This window comes from Hydra viridissima, unplaced genomic scaffold (genome assembly GCF_058129835.1).
Source record: "Hydra viridissima isolate aposymbiotic clone 2 unplaced genomic scaffold, HvirCarnegie_v1 scaffold_1, whole genome shotgun sequence".
NCBI lineage: Eukaryota > Metazoa > Cnidaria > Hydrozoa > Anthoathecata > Hydridae > Hydra > Hydra viridissima.
In genome coordinates, this window is record NW_028324300.1 from 18,543,810 (window position 1) to 18,569,939 (window position 26,130).

The 26,130-nt window shown below is 31.6% G+C and overlaps 3 protein-coding genes and 1 long non-coding RNA gene across 4 annotated transcripts; 3 read left to right on the top strand and 1 right to left on the bottom strand.

Moving 5' to 3' along the window:
- Positions 1–12,519: 12,519 nt before the first annotated feature.
- LOC149893729 (uncharacterized) lies at positions 12,520–14,370 on the bottom strand. Its single transcript, XR_016449395.1, has 3 exons — positions 14,167–14,370; positions 13,010–13,126; positions 12,520–12,835 (listed from the first exon to the last, which is right to left on the bottom strand). It is a non-coding gene; the product is annotated as an uncharacterized LOC149893729 (long non-coding RNA).
- An 8,757-nt stretch (positions 14,371–23,127) lies between these two features.
- On the top strand, positions 23,128–23,757 carry LOC149893730 (uncharacterized). The gene has a single exon (XM_090074104.1). It carries the CDS (start codon positions 23,128–23,130, stop codon positions 23,755–23,757), a length of 630 nt encoding a protein of 209 aa, XP_089930230.1.
- Positions 23,758–23,948: 191 nt separating this feature from the next.
- On the top strand, positions 23,949–24,500 carry LOC149893731 (uncharacterized). Its single transcript, XM_090074177.1, has one exon. It carries the CDS (start codon positions 23,949–23,951, stop codon positions 24,498–24,500), a length of 552 nt encoding a protein of 183 aa, XP_089930303.1.
- Positions 24,501–24,576: 76 nt separating this feature from the next.
- On the top strand, positions 24,577–25,964 carry LOC149893732 (uncharacterized). The gene is made up of 2 exons (XM_090074250.1): positions 24,577–25,655; positions 25,880–25,964. The coding sequence occupies exons 1-2, from the start codon at positions 24,577–24,579 to the stop codon at positions 25,962–25,964; spliced, it is 1,164 nt and encodes a 387-aa protein (XP_089930376.1).
- Positions 25,965–26,130: the final 166 nt, after the last annotated feature.

The following is a 26,130-nucleotide window of genomic DNA, read 5'->3' on the forward strand; positions in this document are numbered from 1 at the left end:
CGTTGCATGTGGGTATTGAGATTTATATTAGCAAGGCGTTTAAAACGATAAAAAGTGACAGCGCGGTAACTCTTTCGATTATCAGTCCGGGAAGTTTGGAAATTGCCGTGAGATCTTTAGACCAGTTTGAGTACAATATTAAGGTGGCGACGGAGAGCGTTCAAAACGTGATTTTGTTTGAGCATTATTCTTTTTAGTCTTAGAGAAGAATTTTGGTTTCGAGGTTTAACGATATGTGTAAGATGATAAAGCCGACCTCGGAATTTAGAGTGGCTTTAGAGAAAGGAGTGATGATATTTTCGATGGAAACTCGTGGTATTTTTTCAGAAAGCTTTAAGTTTGGAGAAAAAAATGAGGATAAAATAAAGGTTTTAGTGCATCGGTCTGAGCAGCTGTATTGAATTTTAAAAATAATTTCTTTTTCAAGCGTTTTGGATGTGTTTGTGGAGAAGGGCAAACCGCTGATGATTTCATCCACCGGGGAAATTGGAACGGTGAAAGTGTATTTTCTTTAAAGATTTTTTATTCTTGTCAAATAAAAAATTTTCAATAAAATTATAGAATTGCGCCTAAAAAGGGGATGCTTGAAAAGGGAGAACTGGGTCCGAGCAATAAACCAGATCCAACGGATTCAAATCCTTTACCGCTTTTTAAGAAGAGTCCGTCTCCGTTGACATTTTTAGACCAAGGTCTTAAGTATAAGCCAGAACCAGCTGCAGTTAATTTTATTCCTTTTCCATTTTTGTTCATGTAAACCACGCTGCGTCCAGCAATTTTATCGACCATGGCAGAGCCGGCAGAAGAGCCTACACCTGCAGGTGAGAGCTGGGAAGACTCTTGTAGCGAGAGTGCTTCCGAGCATACCAAGCAAAGGGAGTAATGCACCGATAAATCCTCCTTCAATTTTAGAGTTGTGCATGAGTTGTTTTTTGCTTAGTTTAAGTGTGACACCGGTGTCATTGCTGTAGGCTTTTCTAATTTTGTTCTATTGAGAGTTTGTGACTGCGAGAATGTGAATTCCGTCCAAATCTTGATGAGTGAGCTTTCATCTTGAATGGCTTTTTTTATTTTATCAGCTTGGCCTTGTAAAATATTTAATCTAACTTTTTGATAATTGCTCATTTTTTTAGCAAAAGAAAAATTTTTTTTCGGATTTTTTTTTATCGTTCGAAAGCGCTGCTTGTGTAAAGGTCTTGTATCACTGAGGATATTCTTTCTCTGATGTGATATCTGATGATGATGTCTTCCCCTCTAAAATGATCAAGTTTCCATTTTGGTCAACGATTTGCGTTTCCATTCTTGAAATTTTGCTTACCACGACGGGGAGGTATATCAAGTGAAAAGGTTTTTCTACAATTTTATAGGCAGGCTTAACCTGTGGATAATAAGAGTAAATGTCGTTGGTGCTTTTTCCGTCTAAATAAGACGAGCTGATAATGTCGTTGGTCACTCGGATCACTGCCGTTTTTTCAATTCTCACAATATTTTCAGACTCGTAGGTGTCGATAACACTTGTCACTTTATTAAGATTTGAAGGGTCTTCTCTTTTCTCCACGTAGGTGTATTCATTTTTGTTGAATCCAAGGAGCGGAGCTAAACTGTTATTCACGTTAAAATCCACCCAATATTTTGACGTTGATCCCGGCTTTTCAAATGTCAATTCGGATTTTAATATAGTCTCGTTTGCTGTAATAATGACTCCGTCTGATCTGTACAAACTTCCGGTTTGTTTTTTTCATTTCAGTTTGAAGGTAGTCGTTGAGCTGATTTATATCATAAGCTCCATCTTTAGTGTAAATGGTGTAGCTGTTTGTGCCAGCGTTCGGACTGTACCTGGAAACGTTATTTTTAGAGGTGATGTTTGGGTAACTGCAATACGTCTCGAGCTTCACAAGCGCCATTTCGTACTTTTTGTTTAAATCCAGCTCGATGGGTCTTTCAAAGTATGTTTTGATGGAGCTGTTTCCTGTGGTGGGTGTATCATTTTTCGATTTTGCAACCAAATAAAATCCCGACATGTTTTTTATACATTTGGAAAATAAAAATCGTCAAATCCGCTTCTGTATTTTCCATGGTCTTTTTTGAAGGACAAATCAATGACGGCAAATCCGTGGGGTTGAGACCAGCAGTGTCTGAAAAACTTTTTAAGTTCTTCTTTATTCATATTGCTCGAAACGTGGTCTCTGTAAATGTGATCGACGTTTTTTTGGTCTAGTGGAAAGAGGCAAATAAAGTTGGCATTTTTCTCTGATGGTTTGTCTGGGGAGCATGAAATAATTTTGAGCGAGGTAAAAGCAGTCGACGTCGGAATGCCTTCCTCGGATGTAATATTTCTCGCGTTTGTTTTGTTTGGTCAGTTACAAATTGTCAAAGATCATTAAAATGTTTTTCATGGCGTCAAGATCTTCAGGTTCAGGCAAGTCGTCGGCTGTTTCAAAAAATTGACACTCCATGTCTGTTTCTCCGTTCCAATTTTTCGAAGTTACTTCAATAACTTCTTCAGGACTTGAGTTCATTTTTTCCATTTTATTTTGAATGTTGAACAATCCGAGAATAATTTCTTTCGGCAGTTTCCTTTCGATGGAGCTTTTGAGTATTTTGTATTCAGGCTGGAAAAGGGATTTCCCAAAAACTTGCAAGTCCAGATATTCAATGACAAATCAATGAATTCCTTTTTTTTTAAAAAAAAAAAAAAATTGTATGTAAAATGTACTTCGTTAAATGCAAAAGAGAAACCGAGACGATTCATTTGAGGAACGAAGTGTCTAGAAACAACAGAAATATGTTGAAAGAGACTTGCGATGCTTGCGGAATGACAAAATGCAAGTTTGTTTCTGAGAAAAAAGGAGGCGACTTGGTGGACTCGATTAAAAAACTGTCAAGCAAAATCAAGCTTCCGTGGGCAAAATTTCCAGGAGAAATGCACATTCCGGGCATAAACTTTGCAGGTCCGGGCACAAATTTGGATAAAAGACTGACTTCCACTGACATGTATCAGGAAAGGAGCAAGCCGGTAGACAGGGTGGACAATGCAGCGTATCATCACGACCTGGCTTATAAATATTTTAACGACAGACAAAACAGGAATGTGGCAGATCTATGATGCTTGAAGAAATGAATTCAATACCCAACCCTACGCAAAAAGAAATTAACGAAAGAAAAATCATTACACCGGTGATTAAAGCCAAAGCTAAAATCGGATTGGGTGTTAATAAAAAAAAAAAATTCCCGAGAGTTGTCTGAAATGGACGGATCAGCTTGCAGAAGAGCTTCATAAACCGGTAATTCACCATTTTAAAAGAAGTAGGGTGATTGTGAATGACGTCGATGAAATATGGGCGGCAGATTTGGTTGACATGCAATCGTTTTCAAAATTTAACAACGGTGTAAAATACTTGCTCATGGTGATTGACGTGTTTTCAAAGTATGGATGGATTGTTCCATTAAAAAGCAAAACGGGTCTTGATGTGGCTGAAGCTTTGAGTAAAATCTCTGAAAAAAGAAAGTGTTCAAAAATGTGGGTAGACAAAGGAAAAAAATTTTACGACTAACTTTTGTGGAACATAAATGATCGTCTACTGACAATTGAGCTTCCAGAGGAACCATAGAACTCTTTACATTGAGATTATTAATTAGTAGTCTAATTTTATGTAGTCTATCGTTAAAGGATTTCTTGAGATAAATGTTTAGTGTTATCATTGAAATGAATAAACTGGCAAATTTACACAAATTTATTCCATGTCATACAGTTTAAACAATACTGGTTTCAATTTCTGGGCACCAATAAGACCACATAAAAGGTTATCGTAATACTGACATGTAAATAATAATGCCAGTGTATTGTCTTAGTTCTGACAGATTTGGATTTACTGGCTTACTAACATTTGTCTGTATCGAGTGTAAACTTGATTCATATGAAATCATTTGCAGCTACTCATCTAAAAAAAGTGCTTTAAACATTTAAAGGTTGAACTCATGTCAAGAAATTCACTTAGAAGACTATCATTCTCGTAAAATTTAAGTTGATCGTCTGTCAAGATTAATTTCTTATTTTTCCTCATTATCTGAATATTCTTTAGCAAAAACTCCACATTATCTGAATTTTTTTTGCAATAACTTTTTTAGATCACTATACATTAGTTATTGCTGTTTCTTCCATATTCCCAATGCCATTTAGCGAGAATGACTAATCATGAGGACAGTATTTCAAGTTGTTGAAAAATAAGGCAACATTCTGCTTATTGAAACTGGTTGCTCAGCTAGTAGCTTCAGGTTGCCCAATAGAAAGGCTTAAATGCTGCTTCATGAATACAGTAAACCAATCTTTTCCAACTCATTCTTTTTCAAACCAAGAATTGGTAACGTTTTTATCATATCTAATTGCAAGCTGGAAATAAAGCTTTTTTACTTCTGTAGGAGATAAAATAAATAAACTTTTTGCTGCTCCCAACATGCAGGTGACCAGTTCTTTTTCTAATAAGTCTGGCAACATCAGTTGTTTTTTTGTATCTTTCATGCAGGTCGACTCTTAACTCTATTAGATCTATTCTAGAATCAAGTGAAAGGTTAGTGAAAACAATTTTTTTACAATAACGTGTTAACATTCTGTAGTTAAACTCATGTTCTTTTGTTGCTGATCTAATACAGACATGTTATCAATCTTTTACATCTTTAACACAACAATTTATCAAGTCTGTAGAACTATAACCTCGGTCAGCTTTTCTTTTAAAAGTTTGTGACATTTTTTTAAATTTAGCAAAAATGTACACATAATCATTTATACACAACACATATATAGATTTTATAAGTATATATGTATAGGATGTTAAGCAGAAAATATATTACAACTTAATATACAGGAATTCACAAATAAATAGAACTAAAAAACATTATTCAAAACTGGCATAAATACAGATACAGTTTTAACAACATTATGTTCTAATATTACTCTGAAAAAAAGTAGACCTTTTTAGTTAAAGATTTTGGACTTCTAAAAATTGACCATAATTAGGAGGCGGCCAGATAAAGGTCAGTTTACCCTACTGATCTCAAATTATAACTGGATAGCACTTTCTATTGTTTTTTTTTAAAAAGGTTGAAGCTAAATTTGGCCTTCCATAATGGCAGAGATCAGAGCTTTTAGCTTATTTAAGACATGAATGTAATTAATGGATACAATATTTAACAAGAGTACTAAATATGTTTTTTTTTTAGTAATATATATTATTTTACTTAAATATTATTCTTTGCAATATTCAAGCTCTCAACAATTGAGTCCATTGTTTTTGATTTGTTATTCAAAACGACTTTAAAAATTATTAAGAGAGTTTTTTGTTAAAATGCATTGTTGAAATGAATTGTCAAAAAATATATGATGCATTATAAGTTTATATCTTTGAATGTTAATAATTATCTCTTAAAGTTTAGAGAGAATCGCTTTATAGTTTAAGATATAAGCGCATCTAAAACCACCTTAAAAAAAATTCATAATTTATTAGTAAATTTTAAATACAAAAATAATTAATGAACAAACTTCTCATATGTTTGACTCAGCTATAACTGATAACCATTCATTTTCAGACTAAACTTATTTCAGAAAACTATGCAAAACACGTCTTTATCACCTGGGTAAAGAACAAACTGCCAAACTAACTGGAAAAAAGCTTAAGAAGCAATTAAAAAAAATTATCCTATTAAAAAAGCAATCAAAAATTTTTTTATTATATGACATATAATAAAAAAATTTTCATTGCTTTATATATATATATATATATATATATATATACATACATATATATATATATATATATATATATATATATATATATATATATATATATATATATATATATATATATATATATATATATATATATATATACATATATATATACATTTATATATACATATATATATCTGTTATTTAAATGGAGAAAAACAACATTTTAATAGTACTTAAAGTTTCGTGCCTTACGGCAATCATCAGCTATCAATTACAAATTAAAAACGTAAAAAACCGTTTAAAAACGAATCAAATTTACGGTAGAACGAATTCTGACGTAATGAGCAAAAAGACGCAATCATTTAGTCTTCAGTATCAAAAGAGGATAAAAGGAACTTGTTAGCATGTCGACATTTAGATAATATTTCGCTTCTTTTGTTGAGTAGGTTGTTTTCTTTATGCGATAAAATTTCAAACTTCTCGTGAAGGCAAAGGTTACAGGTCTTGGTTTCAGGGTTGGAAGGTTTGCATCGCTTTACAATTCTCCACTTTATTATAGGTGTGATGGCTTTTTCTTTTAATTTCCAAATTTCCTTTGAAAGTTCTGTATCATTCTTATACCTGACCGTATTAAAAGATTTTACATGGTTAGCATATCTTAGCTTAAATGGTGTCTCACTAATGCCAAAATAAACTTTTTCTTTGAGTTCAAGATTTTCGGAACTCACGATAGCTTTATAAACGATGTTGCTTAATAAACATTGATTGTTTAAAGGGCAAGTAGTTTTGTTAGTACAGTTGCAAGTGTTTTTTGGTATGCTTTTTTGGTCTTTTAAAATTTTGTGGTTATGCGAATTAATGATGGATTTTACGTTTCGCATACAGCTATAACTTACCTTGATCGAATTTCTATTAAAAATTTTGTGCAATCTATGATTTACCGGGAAGTGAAGGTCAACAAATGCAAGTAAACGGTTTCCTATTTTTGTTTCCACGTTTTGACTGAATGGAGGGTTAAACCATATAATGTTTCGCTTGCGTTTTGTATTTTTAGTGGTGGCAACATGATGTTGATAACTAAGTTTACATTTATAGCCTGCTTTATTTAAAGCCTCTTCGTAAGGTGGAGTAGCATTTTTAAAAATAAGTTCGTTTGATGAAGTTGAAGGTAATCTTAGTTCAACAGTGCGAGGTAGTCTTTTGATAACACTTGGTGGATGGTTGGAATCACAGTTGACGTAACTCAGTTCGTTATCACATTTCGAGTAAGGTCGAAAAGAATTATCATTAAGATCAAGTGTCACATCAAGATAATTTACGATTTTCATATTGCATTTGATGGAAATAAGAAAGTCATTACTTTTAAATATTTTCACGAAATGCTTTTTGATTTTTTCCATCTGCTGGCCGTTTTTGTTTTTAAATATTGCTAGCCCGTCGTCACGATATAGCCCGAAATCTTCACTTTTATAATATTGAGAAAGTTGAAATAATAGAAAGATTCCTACTAATTCACATACTTCAGCACCATCGTAAGCCCCCATAGTAACATCGAACTGCCCCCCATTTTTCTTAATCCACGTGGAAACAAAAATAGGAAACCGTTTACCTGCATTTGTTGACCTTCACTTCCCGGTAAATCATAGATTGCACAAAATTTTTAATAGAAATTCGATCAAGGTAAGTTATAGCTGTATGCGAAACGTAAAATCCATCATTAATTCGCATAACCACAAAATTTTACAAGACCAAAAAAGCATACCAAAAAACACTTGCAACTGTACTAACAAAACTACTTGCCCTTTAAACAATCAATGTTTATTAAGCAACATCGTTTATAAAGCTATCGTGAGTTCCGAAAATCTTGAACTCAAAGAAAAAGTTTATTTTGGCATTAGTGAGACACCATTTAAGCTAAGATATGCTAACCATGTAAAATCTTTTAATACGGTCAGGTATAAGAATGATACAGAACTTTCAAAGGAAATTTGGAAATTAAAAGAAAAAGCCATCACACCTATAATAAAGTGGAGAATTGTAAAGCGATGCAAACCTTCCAACCCTGAAACCAAGACCTGTAACCTTTGCCTTCACGAGAAGTTTGAAATTTTATCGCATAAAGAAAACAACCTACTCAACAAAAGAAGCGAAATATTATCTAAATGTCGACATGCTAACAAGTTCCTTTTATCCTCTTTTGATACTGAAGACTAAATGATTGCGTCTTTTTGCTCATTACGTCAGAATTCGTTCTACCGTAAATTTGATTCGTTTTTAAACGGTTTTTTACGTTTTTAATTTGTAATTAATAGCTGATGATTGCCGTAAGGCACGAAACTTTAAGTACTATTAAAATGTTGCTTTTCTCCATTTAAATAACAGATATATATATTGCTCTATTATTATAATATTGAGCACTCTTTTACGCACAAGAGCTTTGTATTATTTTGATATAATACATAACCAATCAATATATATATATATATATATATTACTTGTAATATATATATATATTTATATATATATATATTACTTGTAATATATATATATATATATATATATTACTTGTATATATATATATATATATATATATATATATATATATATATATATATATATATATATATATATATATATATATATATATATATAGATATATATATAGATATATATATAAATATATATACATTACAAGTAATATATATATATATATATATATATATTACTTGTAATATATATATATATATATATATATATATATATATATATATATATATATATATATATATATATATTACAAGTAATATATATATATATATATATATATATATATATATATATATATATATATATGTATGTATTACTTGTAAAAAGAACCTTTATTTTCATTAAAATATTAGAAAAAAAGATATATAAAAATACATAATAGTATAGCATCATTCCCAAAAAGTGTCAAAATAGGATTCTGTATTTTCTAGAACATTCCCATGCATTAAAATTCAAATGGAATCTGTTAAAATGGAGAAATCAAGAGAAGTTTTCTTGATCATTTAAATGGTATATATGACCAACTGTTGGTTACCTACAACTTAGGAAATGGAACCGAAAGTGCCAAGATTAATTTATTTTTTTGATGAAAAATGCATATAAAGACTGTTTTTTTTTTTTACTAAGTTATTTACTTTTTATGTAATTGTATATTATACATATATCAATATGTGAATTTGTTGAACTTGAAGTTTTCAAGTTTCGTTTACGCAATCGCTCAAGCTAATTTTTGAAGTCTGGCTTGACAAAGTTGAACTTGAAAATTCAAGTCGAGCTTGACTTCTGTTCAGTACTTGCATTCCACCCTAAAAGTTCGGTTCTTGCATTCCACCCTGAATTTATTTGCCAATTAAAACGATTAAAATACGATATCTCGTAATACCCGCTTTCATGTTTTGAATAATAAATCGATTTTCCTCGCTTTATTAAAAAATGATAATTTATCGAATAATTCATTTTTCGCAGTTAAAACGGTTGTATTGAACAATTGTCCGTTAGTTTATATTTCAGTCCATGTAAAGGAACTGGAATTGTGAGGAGAAGATGGATGATATGCTGAAAAAGTAAAAAAAAAGCTACAGCCTGAAACAATCATTTGGAAACCAAATAAAACTGTGGTAAAAGCTGCTGTTAATGCTCAAAGTTGTTAAAATTATTTATTAAAAAAAATGTATATTTAATCAGAAACCAACCGCGTATTCGAAACTTTTGAAAATTTCGATTTTTTCAAAACTTTTTGTTGTATTTTTTCTATGTGAATTTGATGAGCGGGGAATTTCAAAGAGATTTTTTTATTTATTTATGAATTAAAGTAATCTGGGTAATGAAACCCATTTTATTAGAACTTTTGTTTAAGGTTACTTTAAGATTTTTTCTATTCTGCAAAACACCTTGTTACTTTTTTAGTAACTCTGCTTCGCAGAAACTTCTACGGATTTTTATTTTGTTTTTAAAATGCTTATTCTTATATGTAATTGAGGTTGAATTTTGTGCTGAATATATTTCGAAAACATTTTCAGTCTGTCTAATTGTGAATATAGTATTGAAGAGTGTATAGTTATTGTATAGAGGTATAATTATTGGGAAGTCTGGTTGTGGAAAAACTACTTTGCTATTGAATCTACTATTAAGACCTGGATAGTTAAATTATAATAATTTACAAGTTTTTGGAAAATCTCTTTTTCAACCAGAGTATAAAATATTGAAAAGATCTTTTGAGAAAAAATTACAAAAAGATGTAATTCTTAAACTACTTAAGTTTCAAGATGAAATAGAAAAATTAAATGCAAACCCTGAATTAATAATTGAAGACAATTCAAAAAATGTGAGTGATAAAACAGATATGGAGTGTAAGTTTTTTGAAACGGCTGATGATGTTCCAGATCCTGAAGATCTTGATGTTAATAAGAATAATTTGATGTTATTTGATGATTTACAATTAACAAAGTAAAATAAGTGTGAAAAGCATTATATAAGAGGAAGACATTCTAATGTGTACTGTTTCTATTTAGCACAAAGTTATTTTATGCTACTTAGACAGAAAATAAGAGAAAATACAAATTTTTCTTGCTTATTTCCACAAGTTTCTGAAAATTTAGATCATATTTATAAAGATCATGTTTCGAGTGATATGAAAAAAGAAGAGTTTAAAAAGTTTTGTAAGGATTCTTGGTCTGAACCTCATGGATTTGCTGTTACAGATTTATCGTCTGAAAAGGATTATGGTAAATATAGGAGTGGGTTAGATAAATTTTATATACCAAATTGTGAAATTTAAATTTTTTAAAAAATGCTTTAAAAATTTTTTAGTATAGAGTGTATTATTTTGACAAAACTAGATCATCCAAGAGGTTCTTTCATTTATATGTTGAATTTGGTTGTTAAATTTCTCCACGTATCTTTTTTACCCTACGATTCCATCTTTCTACCACACTCAACTTTTCTTCACATTCTGTTAAGTACAGTTCAACTTAACTTCTATGAGTTTAAAATTAGTGTAAAAATCTATTAGCCGAAACTCACATATATGGACTTTAGGGTCGTCTATAAATTACGTCTTGTGCTTGCTAAGTGGAAGGAGGGATTCATGTTTCTTTGATGATTTGTTACCCGCGCATTTGACATTTAATAGCAATTCATTTTGACCGTATTTATCAAAAATGTTCACAGGTTTGTTCTTCACAACAGTCGTCCGGTTTAAAATTGCAGAATCCATGCTTTTTTTCGTAAACTTTTTTGCCGTTCTGATTTTAAATAAAACGTACAGACATTCACAAAAATGATCTCAATGATTCTTCCATATAAAATAGATGATTTACTTGCATGAATTTCTAAAATAGATAGTGCTGTGAGATGGGAGAATTAAGATAAAAACAACGATCAAAAAAGACGTACGCAAGATGACTCGTCAACCCTCCGTATGAATAATTGATAAAGCAAAAAGCAATGAGTTAAAAACAACAACTATAAAAAGACGAACTCACGAAGGCTTATTCAACCTGCCATCTAAAGAAATGATAAAGCAAAAAAAGAAAAGTAAAAAACAACGACCGGAGAAGACGCACACACGATGATGAATGATAAACCAGTCAAGTAAGTAAATGGTAAAATGGAAAGAAGAAAAGTTAAAAAAAAAAACAAAAACTCGGAAATTACGTAAACACGTAGACTCATTAACCGGCCTTTTAAATAAATGATCAATAGACATCGCAACCGAAAACAACCAAAAGCTATAAAACCTCAAAAAAAAAAAAGTTTTACAGAGAGGAGCGAGACGGATGGAAGGAGGAAGACTGAGTTTTAAAGAGAAGATAAAAAAAAGTTTTGAGAATGTTATTAAAATGACTTTTAAAGAGAGAAGAATTTTGTGATTGAAAAACATTTGAATAAACAAGAAAATACCGTTGGCCGTATTTTATGAGTGAATAAAAGAGAAAAAGAAGTAAGGAAGAAAGAGACAGAAGTAAGAAGAAATGTTAATCAAAGAAGAATAACAAGAAGTTTTTGGCCGTTTCAAATAAAGAAAAGATGTTCGTATAAAAAGAAGAACAGAAAGATTGTCAAGCAACATTAAAGTATATGATTACAATATTTGAATATTGTAATCATATAGTTTAATGTTGCTTGACAATTTATTTTTTAGATGCTATGAAACGAATAGAACTTTAAGAGAGTAAACAAAAAAGCTAGGTGGTATGCAATACTGTTATAAAAATACATGCTGTTGTCTTATCAAGAGGATTTTCCTTGTTCAATTTTAATTGATCTAATCTATTAGAATAAATTAAAATTGAACAAAGATTTTTTAGCTTATTTTTTAGCTACGACTTTTTACGGTTTTCATAACCGTTTAATTATTTTTTTTTGGAAGTTTAACGAATTTCGACATCGTTTAATTAATTTTTTTTCAATGTTTAACGGATATCAATTTCGTTTAATTTATGAAGCGTCGCTAAACTGATGGCTTTCAAAGTCGAAAAAAATATACGAATTTGAAAACTGTAACTCGATTGTCTTATCACTATTTAATTTAGTAAATGTGACTCCAATATTACGTCTTTTTTTAATTTTAATTTAGAAAAGTTGTAATTTATCTCCAGATATTTGTAAATAGCGACTAGAAAACATGCTGCCTAAATTAGGTTAAATTGACGTATTGTAAAATGACGCAATTTAATTGAAGTCATGTTATTTTGCGTGAGTAAAAGTGATTATTTCATGTCAGGGGGTGCAAATACAAACCGAAAAACTTTTTGTATACATGAATGAAAATCATAAGAAGTACGATGCAAATAATACAATTTATAAGTTTCATGTAATGTTTGCTGACCAAGCGTTTTTTTAAAGTTCTCATTTTGTTTGAGACGCCTTCATCGACAAGTATAAAATATTTAAAACGATAAAAACCATAAAATATTTAATACGAGATTTGCACAACAAATTACATAAACCATCATCCTCGCATAAGTATCCCACAGGGCAGCAAGTAAAACCAGCAAATGCTGTTCCAACTGGCTGCTGGTCAGTCCAATCCCTTCGTCCTTTTAGTTCAGTTCCAGAAGGGCACTAAATATTTGATTTAATGAAAAGGTAAGATGGCACAAAAAAGAACTCTTCCAGCATGCAGCATTATATTGTGCAAGCATTAAAAGATCTGTATTTTAATACAGCAATAGTTAAATTGACATTCCTAAGATCTTAAATCTTCTTTTTTATCTCTGAATAAGCTTGATAACTTACAACAAGTTCATACGTGGGGACAGCAACCACACTTGAAAGCAAAGCAGTCAAAATAACTACTTGGATCGAAACAATCTCCATGTTGATTGATCAAGTTTTTGGCTGTTTAAATGATGGCTAAAAAAAAAAATCTAAGTTTTGAATTTCATTCGACTTTTAAATCTAAAATGTCATCAAAGCATTTTTAAACTAGGAAATCTTAACAACGGCTTATTTTCGGAGCAGTAAAGATACAACATGAGAAGGATAACTTGATAAGTGTTGTTAACTTAGTTACTAAAGCAATCATAAAAAGTAAAGTTTTTTTTTATTCTACGAACATAAAAAAAAGATATAAAAAAAACATAAAAAAAAGAAAAGTTTTTAAATTTGTTTGCTATTCCTTTTTTTTTCTTCTATTTTTTTACTTTTAAAACATTTCGATTAAGCATCGGCGCACAGTGAATCATCTAATGCAAGTTAGCTGGACAAAAACATTTTTTTGACCGATTCGATTGTTCTAGTCATGAATGCTTGAAATAAATAAAACTTTGTTGTTTTATTGAATAATTACTTAAGGTTTAATATCTTAAATCTTTTTTTTTGGGGGGGAGGGATGGGGCAAACCTCCCACGGTCACAAACTTCCACCCCCTCACCCTCTCCTCATCGCAGCGACAACTGTTATAATAAAAATTGAAATACGAAATAAAAAATATATTTAAAAAGCAAGGATACATTAATTTACTGATAAGCATAGGTAAGCAAAAGTAAGGATTGGCGGTTTTTTCATTGTAAACGAATTATAACAAATAAAAGACAAGTTTCTGAAGTTTATAAAAATAGAACTCTGCAAGCGTTTAAAACACCAAAGCTTTAGTGCGACAATTTTATTTTTTATCTAAGTTTGTTATTTTTAAAAATAAGGTTAACAGTTTTAATCGAATAGTAATTCTGCGAATTGTCTTGAAGGATTGAAACAAAATGTAAGATATAGAAAGATTTTTCTTGAATCTTGCGACTTTGTAGGTCTAAATGTAAAAATTATTCTAAAAGTCGATTTGTTTCAAATGACTGATACATAAGTTTGTACTTTATTCGTTATTACTCGTCATGAACGGAAAATCAAACCGCCGACGGCTAATTTTAATGATCGGAAATACAAAATGTTTTACCTACCTTTGACTTGTTATCTGTTGGCTTGGCACTCCTCTAATTTGATGTTGCGAAAACTTATTTATAAAACATTGGAGCCTGGATCCGAAAGGATTATTATAAATAACAAAAAATCGTCTTTTATCAATGGATTTTTTAATTATTGTTGTTATCGACTTCGACTAAATCGACTAAAGGTCGACTAGTCGAGAGCCGAAATTAGTCGACTTTGAAAAATCGAATAGTCGATTTAATCGACTATGAGTCTCCTACTAATCGACTGAAAGTCGATTAAGTCGACTTGGGGTCTCCAAAAATTTATCAATCTCTAATATTGTTATGATGCTGATAAATTTGTAAAGAGACATCTTTATAAGTAGTTTATCTTGTAAAGATAAGTTATTTTTAAAGGTTGAGCTATGCGTAAAAATATCATTCATTGCTGTTTTTTTTAATTCAACCAAAATATCTGAGCATTGAATCTAATTTGCTGCATCACATTATTTTAACTCTTAGCTAACTGTATGCAGCACCACTTCATTAATGCTTCCTTTTTCTCATTGTAGTAACCAGTAAATGCTTATTAAAACAAAATGTTAGGTAATGTGTTATGGTACTCATTTAAGGTAGCCAAAAAGTTTTATAAACCTGCCACCCCAAAAAATTTTAGACGCCCCATATGCCCCCACCTTTCTACGCGACCTCTTTTTATTAAACTTTTTGTTAATTTTTTGCTTTAATTGTTGTAAAAAATGATATAAAATGCCCATACGTGTTTTTTTTTTTTTACTCTGTGACAGTAATTTCCGTTTTATTTCGTTTGTTTATTCGATTTTAATTGAACTAATAGATTAGATCAATTAAAATTGAGCAAAGAAAATCCTCTTGATAAGACAACAGCATGTATTTTTATAACAGTATTGCATACCACCTAGCTTTTTTGTTTACTCTCTTAAAGTTCTATTCGTTTCATAGCATCTAAAAAATAAATTGTCAAGCAACATTAAACTATATGATTACAATATTCAAATATTATAATCATATACTTTAATGTTGCTTGACAATTTTTAGTCGAAATATTTGAATGAAAAATTATATTCAAACATTTCGACTAAATCTACTTTTAGTCGACTAAGTTGATTTTAAATTGATTTAATCAATTTTGGTCGGCTTTGAAAAATACATTAACCGATTTAGTGGACAGTCGAATAATTTCAAAGTCGTAACAAGACTAGTTTTATTCCGGCTGTCAAAGGGGAGAGTGGGAATAACGGGGGTGTTTTTTACAGCTGGTTATTATTATTTGTTTCAACTGCATATGATAAAGAGAAAGTAAAGTGTTACAGAAAATGGTTTCAAAGCTTTGATTGGCTCAAAAATGAGCCGCTGAAGTATTTCCCCATCCTTCTCGGCATTAAACCATCCAACATGTTCCTTGTGTTTTGTTGCACACCAGTAAATTTATTTTTTCGCAGTTGATTAGATTTTTATACTGCAGTGTGACCAACTACCGCAATACTAATTTTTTTTAAATTTAAATTTATCTATTTTTAGAATTTTTTTTTTTGTTTGCTTGTAACTAGTAATATGGTTAAACCTCAAAGAACGTCATAGATGTTATATTAACTTCCTTATCGTTCATTGAGATTTATATTTCAGATGGCTTTAACAGATGATTGTTGCAAATCTTTTTTTTAAATCTTAACTTAATAAGAAAGCATAATCTGCAGTTATTTGATATTTTTTCGGGGATAAAATTTTCAATATCGAGATAAAAACTTTATTAGGTGAGTTTCATTCTTTTGATCTTCATACAAAAAAAAATAAGGCGTTTACACCTAAAAATCAAAAGTATGCATCTAATAGTATTTAATCTCAATTTATCAAAACTTTGCGTGATCATCGTAAGCCAGGAAAAGGAGTAAACCTGTAGAAAGCATTTTACAGGATCCTTTTCTCTGGCTTAAGATGATGACGTAAGTCTTTTAATTTTACCACTACTTTTGTTTAAACGCTCAGAAAAGAGATTTAATTTTTAATCGGAGTGTGAGGGCGGCGATTTTTATAACTAGATGATTGAATGTTTCTTAGTTGGTTTAAATGCTTGTTTGTACTATGTTGCTGTAGTAATGTTTAGGATTTAGGGAGGTATGGGTCTAGTGTTATGTGTAAAAGAGTTATAGTTGTGTTTGCCGTCCTTAGTAAATTCTATTATACAACATAACTCAATAAACGTACAATTATAGTGTAATGGTTAGCACTCTTATTCATAACGTTTATAAAATTCAAATAATACTCTCTTACTCTACTTGTAGTGTTCGGTACTGTTTTTATCAATTACCCCTCTTTCTGTTCTTCTTTTTATACGAACATCTTTTCTTTATTTGAAACGGCCAAAAACTTCTTGTTATTCTTCTTTGATTAACATTTCTTCTTACTTCTGTCTCTTTCTTCCTTACTTCTTTTTCTCTTTTATTCACTCATAAAATACGGCCAACGGTATTTTCTTGTTTATTCAAATGTTTTTCAATCACAAAATACTTCTCTCTTTAAAAGTCATTTTAATAACATTCTCAAAACTTTTTTTTATCTTCTCTTTAAAACTCAGTCTTCCTCCTTCCATCCGTCTCGCTCCTCTCTGTAAAACTATTTTTTTTTTGAGGTTTTATAGCTTTTGGTTGTTTTCGGTTGCGATGTCTATTGATCATTTATTTAAAAGGCCGGTTAATGAGTTTAACTGTTTGTTTGTACTATTTAGCTGTAGTAAGGTTTAGGATTTAGGGAGGTATGGGTCTAGTGTTATGTGTAAAAGAGTTAAAGCAGGGTTTGCACTTTTATTTTGATGTAAAAAAAAAAATTAATTTTAACCTGTTTGCTGCCAACTACTAGTATACTCGTAGTTAGCGGGACTTTGATATTTGCGAACTACGAGAATGCTAGTAGTAAGCCGGCGTCATGAGTTTGCCAACTACGAGTAAACTCGTAGTTATGCTAACTTATTTCAAATAATGTTTGTGCATGACTGGCTTTGTCTGTTCATGTTTTTTTTTTCTTAGCTTCACATTTTATATCAGAAAATATTACATTCAAGTTTTTATTTTTAAAATCCAGGGAACCTAATTTAAATGCGGATAAAGATAGAAATAGCTTAAAACAGATAAAAGTAAAATATTGATATTGATTTAATTTTATTTCATGAAAATTTAAGTGTAAACCTTTTCTTTTGAATGATACATTCTGAAACATTCGCCAATACATAACGGAGGTCTATTTTCACAAACAGCACATTCATTTTCTTTACGTTTTATTTTAGAGCAAACTCGACATGGTTTGGTTGGGAATTTCTTCTTTTCATTCGGTGGTATTGAAGACAAGTAGTGGAAGCTATTATTGGTGATTCGAGGCACAACTTCATTCGAACGTTCACTCAATAAATCCGTAACAACTAATTCTCTAAACTTAAGTAAGGAAATTGTTTTATCTACTCCATATTTGCTGTTTAGACAGTGAGCATTAAACAAAAAAAAGCGATGAAGTGCTACTTTTTTATACCATTTGTTCCGCCCTATCTACTCTTGACATATATTGATTGTAATCTTTAACAATGTTGGGTTTTATTTTCTTCTCTCCTCTCCTGTTTGTCACTTCAATCATTTGCTGACTTTCGGTCAGTTCTTAAAGTACCACAAATGTATGTTTTTTGATTTATCATGTACTTTGTTAATTCAAAGGGATTGTAAAAGTTATCGGTGTACAGGTAATAACCTTTTCCCAGAAATTCTTCCATTAAATCTAAAACAATAGCTCCCGTTTGACCCGACAAATGTTTATCGAGAGTTGTCTCTGATTCGCAAAGCTCATAGAACTTGATACCATACTTATGTCTTTTATTTTTCACATACTGCCTGAATACAAGACGTCCCTTCCAAACCATCATTGACTCATCGATTGATATATTTTTATTAGGACAGTAGATGTTATCCATTGTATTATTTAAGTAATTGAGAAGTCCAATAACTTTAAACAGGCGTCCACTACCCGAATCTTCATTGTTAAGAAAATGCCAAAACCGTAACATTAGTCGGAATTTATTTCGTGACATTATTCTAGAAAATAAGGGAAATCTATAGAGACTGTTCTTAGACCAATAGTGTTTCTAAAGATGGCATTTTTACACACCCCATATGAAGAAGAACTCCAAGGAACTGCCGCATATCTTCTGAATTTATTGGTTTCCAATCTTTAAAACGTGAGCATCTTTTGAGGGGACGCTGCATATTTATTTCTTGCGATTAGTTTCAACTACCATAGTATTTATAAGCTCTTCTGTAACAAATAGTCTAAAGAAATCTAATGGTTTTTTGCTCTCCATGTTTATCTTCTAACCAGGATCGGCAGTAAATTAAATTTGTTTTACAATATTCGGCTCATCTTTCCATTGGTTTGAATTTCTAGATGGACCACCCGTTGTTCTAGCTCTTTTCGGCGGCATTAAAAAATCTTCTGCAGTGGCTGCTAGATGAACATCTGTTAACTGATTGTCATTACTTTCTTCAGTGTTATTATCTTCAGAACCTGATTCTGATGCAGTCAAGCTCGAAGACGTAGTAGTATAAGCGAGAAATGAGTCCGAATCTTCAATATCATCTTCACTATCCTCACAATCTTCCATAATCATATGTGCTGATCAAATTGTGGAATATCTGTGTTGAGCTAATAGGAGATAGATAAATTTATAAACTATCTATTTATAAAAAAGAAATTACTCATCTATAAAACACATTAATTAGTATACTGTGTAAAAAACTCGAAGTTCACACTAAAATGTTTTTTCATGCATTAAAAAACATGTTATTGTGTACTTCAAATTTTTTTTCACATTTTTAATAACATACAGCAGAATGTAGTTATCAAATATATTTTAGTTTCTATTAGCAAATATATTCTAGTCTAAAAAACACAACAACTTAGAATTAAGAAAACAAAATATAAATTACCTTTTTTACTAATGATAATTGTCATGACAACTTTTTTACTCATGATAACTGTTTTTACTCATGATAAATGTGCATGTGCATGTGCAAAAAAACTGAGACACTATTTATAATAATAATGCGTCAAATAAGCTTCATTACTACACCTTTTCAAGAAGTGATTGAGAACTTGAAAGTTGCAATTAAGAAAAGTAAGACGTAATTGAGAAATACAACATGTAATTTAGAAGTTGCAATATGTTATTAAGAAACACAACATGTAATAAAGAAATTTTAAAATGTAATTGAGAAACCCAACATTTAGGGGAGAACCTTAATGAATGGGACGATTATTGAATGGGACAAACTCAAATTCTTAAAGAAGCATCGATATAAGGATATTCAAATTCCTGTAACAAAGAGTGATAGAAACAAGAATTCAACTGACCGACTCATCCATCCTATTGCGCTATGACCGTAATGACATTGGATGTTATTGTGTTTTCGAATGTAAAAAGTAATTTTTAAAAATGTTTTTGTTTTTCTAATTTTGTAGCAATATTTGAAGTTATGGAAAATAAAATTCCATGTTTAAATAGATAGGAGTCTCTAGTACAACAGTGTGTAAAACATTCAAGCTTAACTAATGGTGTTTTTGGTGTGACTGATCATTTTTGGATAAAGTGATGCGCATATTGAATGGGACAAAATACTACTTATTGAATGAATTTAATAAGGTATTATTTACAGCTCAGCAGAGGGATGCTGCAGTTCCTTACTTTTACCCCCATAGGTAATGGGTATTATTTACACACTTTTATACTGAAATATTTTACTTAAATAAAAATAAGAAATATAACATTCTAAAATGATAAAGTTCTACTTTGATTGAAATTTAATTAGAGTTAAATAGTTTAAAGTTAAAAATATTTTTTGTGCGGTCTTTATGTTTGTATCTATATATTTAACTACACTTACAATTGATAAACCAATTTGAAAAATGATTGAACTACATACGTTCATTTTTAATTCTTTTATGTTTGTCCCATTCAATGAGACATACTTAATGAATGGGACAAATTTCATGCTCCAATAAAATAGCCAAATGCAAACCCAATTTTTTTGTTTTACTATATCATTGAGCAAGTGTCGGTGGTTGTCAATTATATTTAAATATATATATTTAACAATTTTATTTTTACGTTTAAAAAGCATTTTGCTAAAACTGTCCCTTCATTGAGGTTTTCCCCTAAATAAGAAATCGCAATATGTAATTTGAAAAATGTACTATAAACTTTTCTCAATTTTAACTTTCATCTTCTCAATTACATCTTACGTTTCTTAATTACAACTTTTATCTTCTAAATTACATCTTGCGTTTCTTAGCTACATCTTCCATGTTCAAATTTACATATTGCGACTTCTAAATTACATGTTGTATTTCTCAATTACATCTTACGTTTCTTAATTACAACTTTCAAGTTCTCAATTACATCTTGAAAAGGTGTAGTCACCGCAATGAGTTATACTCATTGCGGTGTTACGAGTAAACTCGTAGTTCGGCACTGGAGAAAAAAATTTCTTCTCCATTTCCAAACTACGAGTATACTCATAGTGCTTTTTCTTTTGTCAGTTATATTCAGAATAAAAAATACTATAGAATTATTTCAGATTAAAAATATTTTTTTTATTGAAACGTTGATATCTAGCCTTGGCAATGAGAATGAAACCACGCAAAACAGCCTCGGCAAAAATTAATCATTGCAGACATTATGGCTCGGCAAAGAAATAACGCTTAGTTTAAAATAGCTCGGCAGCGAACGTGTTAAAATGCCTACGAAGCAACGTGAAGATCGAATCGCTACACTATCAAGGAAATTGGAACTAACATTAACAAAAGTTGAGCGACTTGGTCTGGAAGTACGCATATCATTGAACAATAACAATATACACACACTAGATAGATTAGAACCAACTATCAAAGTAAAACTGTCGGTGACTTTCAACTTAATCCAAAACATAGAAGAATTAAAAAGAGACGAAGAAAACGCCGACAATGAAGAAATCGACAACTGGTACGAACAACAGAACAACTTAGTTAAATAGCAAAGCGAACTTCTGACCTTACTGGAAGAATACCGTATAGAAAGAGAAATTACGAAAAAGAAGAAGATGCACGACGAAATTGCTTGTGTAAAAGAAGAGCTAAATGAACGAAAACAAGAAACAACTCAAAGCATGAACAGTGCACACACAAATGATTGTAAAACAAAACTTCCCAGACTACAAATTTCAAATTTTGATGGGGCTATTCTGGATTGGGTGCGGTTCTGGGAACAATTCAGCACAGAAATTGACAACACAAGCTATCCTCCAGTAACTAAATTATCATACTTGCGTGAACTATTATCAAACACGCCAAAACAGGAAATTGCTGGACTCCCTTTTAATGCAAATGGTTATGAAAAAGCTAAAATGATACTAAATCAAAAATATGGAATCACTTCTGAAATTATACGTCAGCATGGTCGTGATATCATGGATCTTCCCTACATAAAAAATACCGACTTGGATCAAATACATCATTTTTACAGAAAATTAAATTTAAGCATAAACTCGTTGAAAACTTTAAACAAATTGGAAACAGCAGAAATACTGGTATGCAAAACTCTTGACAAACTGGGCCCTGTTAAAGCTGATATTACTCGAACAGATCCAAAATGGCAGGAATGGAGCTTTGAACAGCTAATTGAAGCTCTACGTGAATATACGTTGCGAAACCCAGAATCATCTATTGGACGAACAAGAAATAATATCAAAAAAGGAAATTCAAAACCCCACAATAATTGGGAGCACAAACATCAAACGGAAAAACAGTTCCAACATAACGAAACTAAAAAGATTGGCTGTGTCTACTGCAGTTCACAAAATCATCGCAATCACGAATGTACGAAAATTCATTCAACACAGCAAAGGAAACAATATCTTAAATAAAACCATCGCTGCTTTAACTGCACGTCAACAAACCACACAGTATCCAACTGTCGTAGCAAACATTCTTGCTACCATTGTCAAGGAAGGCATCATTCATCTATATGCACTGGGGGTTAATAAAGACGAATCAAAAAAGGGTATCCTTATGACTGGATACGAAGGGCAAACTATTCATCCCACAGTTGTTGTGAATGTTGGCAAATATAAAGTGAGAGCACTCTTTTATACGGGAGCTGGTAGTTCTTATGCTTCATCTACGCTAATCAAGTACCTAAAGTTAGAGCCAAATAATTGGGAATCGAAAAACATTGAAACAATGACTGGATCAGTACATCAAAACCTTCCGTTGTTCTATACAACTCTATATTCAATAAACGGACGCAACAGCCTTGATATTAAACTCTACAAGCTAGAAAGGATAGTGCTTACAGTGCTACAAAATCCGAGGATATCCGTCCTAAAAAAGAAATTTAAACACTTAGAGGGATTGCATTTTCATAACGAAGAAGACTACGATGATCATAAAGTTCATCTTATAATTGGTGCTGGTGATATTGCAAGAATAAAGTTGAAAGGTTTCAGGACTGGAAATGATGGAGAAGCTATTGCAGAAGAAACCATATTTGGATGGACGGTTATGGGACCAGGACAAAGCACCTCGGACTGTTTATATTTTACAAAGTCAACCAACGACTGTTACAAAGAATTATATAGTTTGGATGTTCTTGGTCTAGAAGATCAAAGGGAAGGGAATCAAAATGAAGTACATGAAGAATTTAAAGAACAGCTACAACAAGACTCGACTGGTTCTTATTACACTGGATTACCATGGAAAGAAGAACATTTAAAACAAGCATCTTATTCAGATGGGAGTATCTCAAGGTTGCATAGTGTACTTAGAAAACTGGAAAAGAAATCAAATGATCTCATAAAATATAACGCTATTATTTAAGAACAACTCAAGGATGGGATAATTGAGTATGTGCCAAACAAACCAACTTGCAAGAGAATATTCTACATGCCTCATCGAGCAGTAATAAAAGAGGACTCCGAAACAACCAAGCTAAGGATTGTTTTTGACGCGTCAGCTAAAGAGTACGGATCACCCTCACTTAACGACTGTTTACATATTGGTCCTCCATTACAACCCTTACCACTCAATGTTATTTTACAAAACAGATTGCAACCTGCTTGTCTTGCTGAAGACATTAAACAAGCCTTTCTACAAATAAGAGTTGATACTAAAGACCGTGATGTTTTCCGTTTCTATTGGATATCGGACTTGAAAAGTAAAGAAGTAATAACTCTAAGATTTACTCGAATCCCGTTTGGCTGTACATCTAGCCCCTTTATTCTTTGGGTAGTAATTAAGCAACATTTATTGACGTATGAAAAACATTATCCGCATAAAAAGAATGAAATTCAGATAATCAACAAGGGCATATATGTTGATGATATAGTCACTGGGGGAGTTGACCTGGAATGTGTCGAAAAATTGAAACAAACAGCAATTCATTTGTTCGAAATGGAGGATTCCAGCTTCACAAATGGCACTCAAATTTTCCTGCATCGGAAACCAATGAACAAAATAAACGTTATTCAAAAATTCTTGGTTTGTTGTGGGACAAAAATGATGACACTTTATTAGTGGATTGCAGACCAACTCGCCAAACAAGCATCATAACCAAAAGGGAAATTTTAGAAAGTTTGGCTAGAGTTTTTGATCCACTTGGTGTGATTTCCCCAATAACACTAACAGCAAAACTTATATATCAACAAATTTGTGATTTAAAGTTTGCTTGAGACAAAACACTTCCACCTGAATTAACAAAGGAATGGATGCTTTGGAAATATACGTTACCAGACATTACACCAATACCAAGAAGTATAACTGTTTTGAATCATATAATAAAAAAGATTGAAATCCATGGATTTGGTGATGCAAGCAAAGATGGCTGCTGCAGTGCAATATACGTAGTAGTACATCAAGGAAACAAAGTAACTCAAGGATTGTTTACAGCCAAACCACGCATATCAAAACGAGGTTGTTCTATTCCCAGACTTGAACTGATTTCTGGACACATGGTAGCTAATGCTCTTACAAACGTTAAATTGGCACTTGAAGGACACCCAGTTATGGAAATATACGGCTGGCTTGATAGTTCAGTAGCACTGCATTGGATCCTTAATGACAATCGTAAATGGAAGCAGTTTGTATCAAATCGTGTCAAAGAAATCAATAAACGAAGTTGGATTATCTGGCGTCACTGTCCAACCATTCAGAACCCAGCTGATATTGGAAGTAGAGAAATTAAAAATGGAAAAATTCCACAAATATGGTTCAACGGTCCAACATGGCTTGCCAAAAAAACGAGTGGCCACCCAATATAGTTCATACACAAATGGATGAAGTAATGAAACAAGTTAAACCAACAAAAATGCATAACTACCAAAAGTTTTAAGAATAATGGCGTGGATCATAAGAATCATTATCAATCTCAAAAGTAAAAGAAAATGTCGAGGTGTGCTATCAGCTACTGAAAGGAACAACGCAATGCAGAAGCTGATCAAAATTGCTCAATACGAATTTGAAAAATCCGAACAATATAAAGAAACTTCAGAAAGATTACGATTACATAGAAATCACGATGGGCTTTTAGTTTGCATGGGTCGTATACAAGGTGAGCACCCAATATTTTTACTTCGCAAGCATTCCTTTACAAACTTGGTTATTCAAAGAGCACATGCACAGACTCACCATGGGATGGTTGGTCTGACAATGTCCAAGTTTCGTGAGCATTATTGGACAGATACCTTATGTAGCCAAGTCAAAACGATTATATACGATTGCAATTGGTGTAAAAGATTCAGGTGCAAACCATTACTAGCTCCATTAACAGCTGATTTGCCAAAGTATCGAACTAAAAGCAAATACCCCTTTGAAACTATTGGTTTGGATTTCGCTGGCCCAATCGAATATAAAGTAAGCAAAGAGTGTTACAAAAAATCATACATTGTACTTAATACTTGTGCAACTTCAAGAGCAATCCATTTGGATCTACTAAAAACAATGGAAAATGAAGATTTTCGTCGAAGTATAAAAGAAATTATTGCAAGAAGGGGCACACCTGCACTCATAAGCGACAATGCTAAAACATGTGTAAGTACTGCAAGATGGATCCGACGATTGCAGAAAGACCCGCTGATAAACGATTATTTAGGTGAAATGAACATAAAATGGAAGTTTAATTTAGCAAGAAGCCCATGGTGGGGAGGTTTCTTTGAAAGAATGGTGGGTTTGGTAAAAAGATCATTACACAAAGCAACTGGAAGGATTCGTCTGACTTTCGAACGACTTAAAGAAGTTTTGATTGATATTGAAAATACGTTGAATAACCGACCATTAGGATATATCGAGAACGATATTCAAGTTCCGATATTAACACCAAACATTATTTTACATGGGAAAGGTATTACGATCCCTTCCGAAAATGCAGAAGATGACGATGATGAAGATTTTAACAACAAATCGACTATACAAGCTAAGCATGGGAATTTCGGCCTTCGAAATCGACGAAATTAAACGAAACGAAATTCGTGTTTCAATTTCGGATCGAAATTGACAACGAAATTTCGATTTTTTGGATTGTTTAATTTCGCGAAATAATTTCGTATAATTTCGGGTCATTGAAAGTAACGAAATTGACACGAAATTAAACATAAGTTTTAATTTCGTAATTTCGAAATTCGTGAATTTGTAATGTTTAAAGATTTCGGTTTTTCGAAATTCGCGAAATTGTACTTTACCCACATTTTCGGATTGATGGTATTCGAAATCGAAATCACCGAAATTAGAAAGAACTAGCATATTGAAGTAAAATTCGACAATTTTGATGTAATTTCATTGATTTCGATATAATTTTGGAAGGTCGAAATTATTTCGTTAGTTCAGTTAATTTTGTTAATTTCGCGAAATCCCCTTAAAACCCAAAATTAGTAGTAGCACAGAGAAACTAGTAGT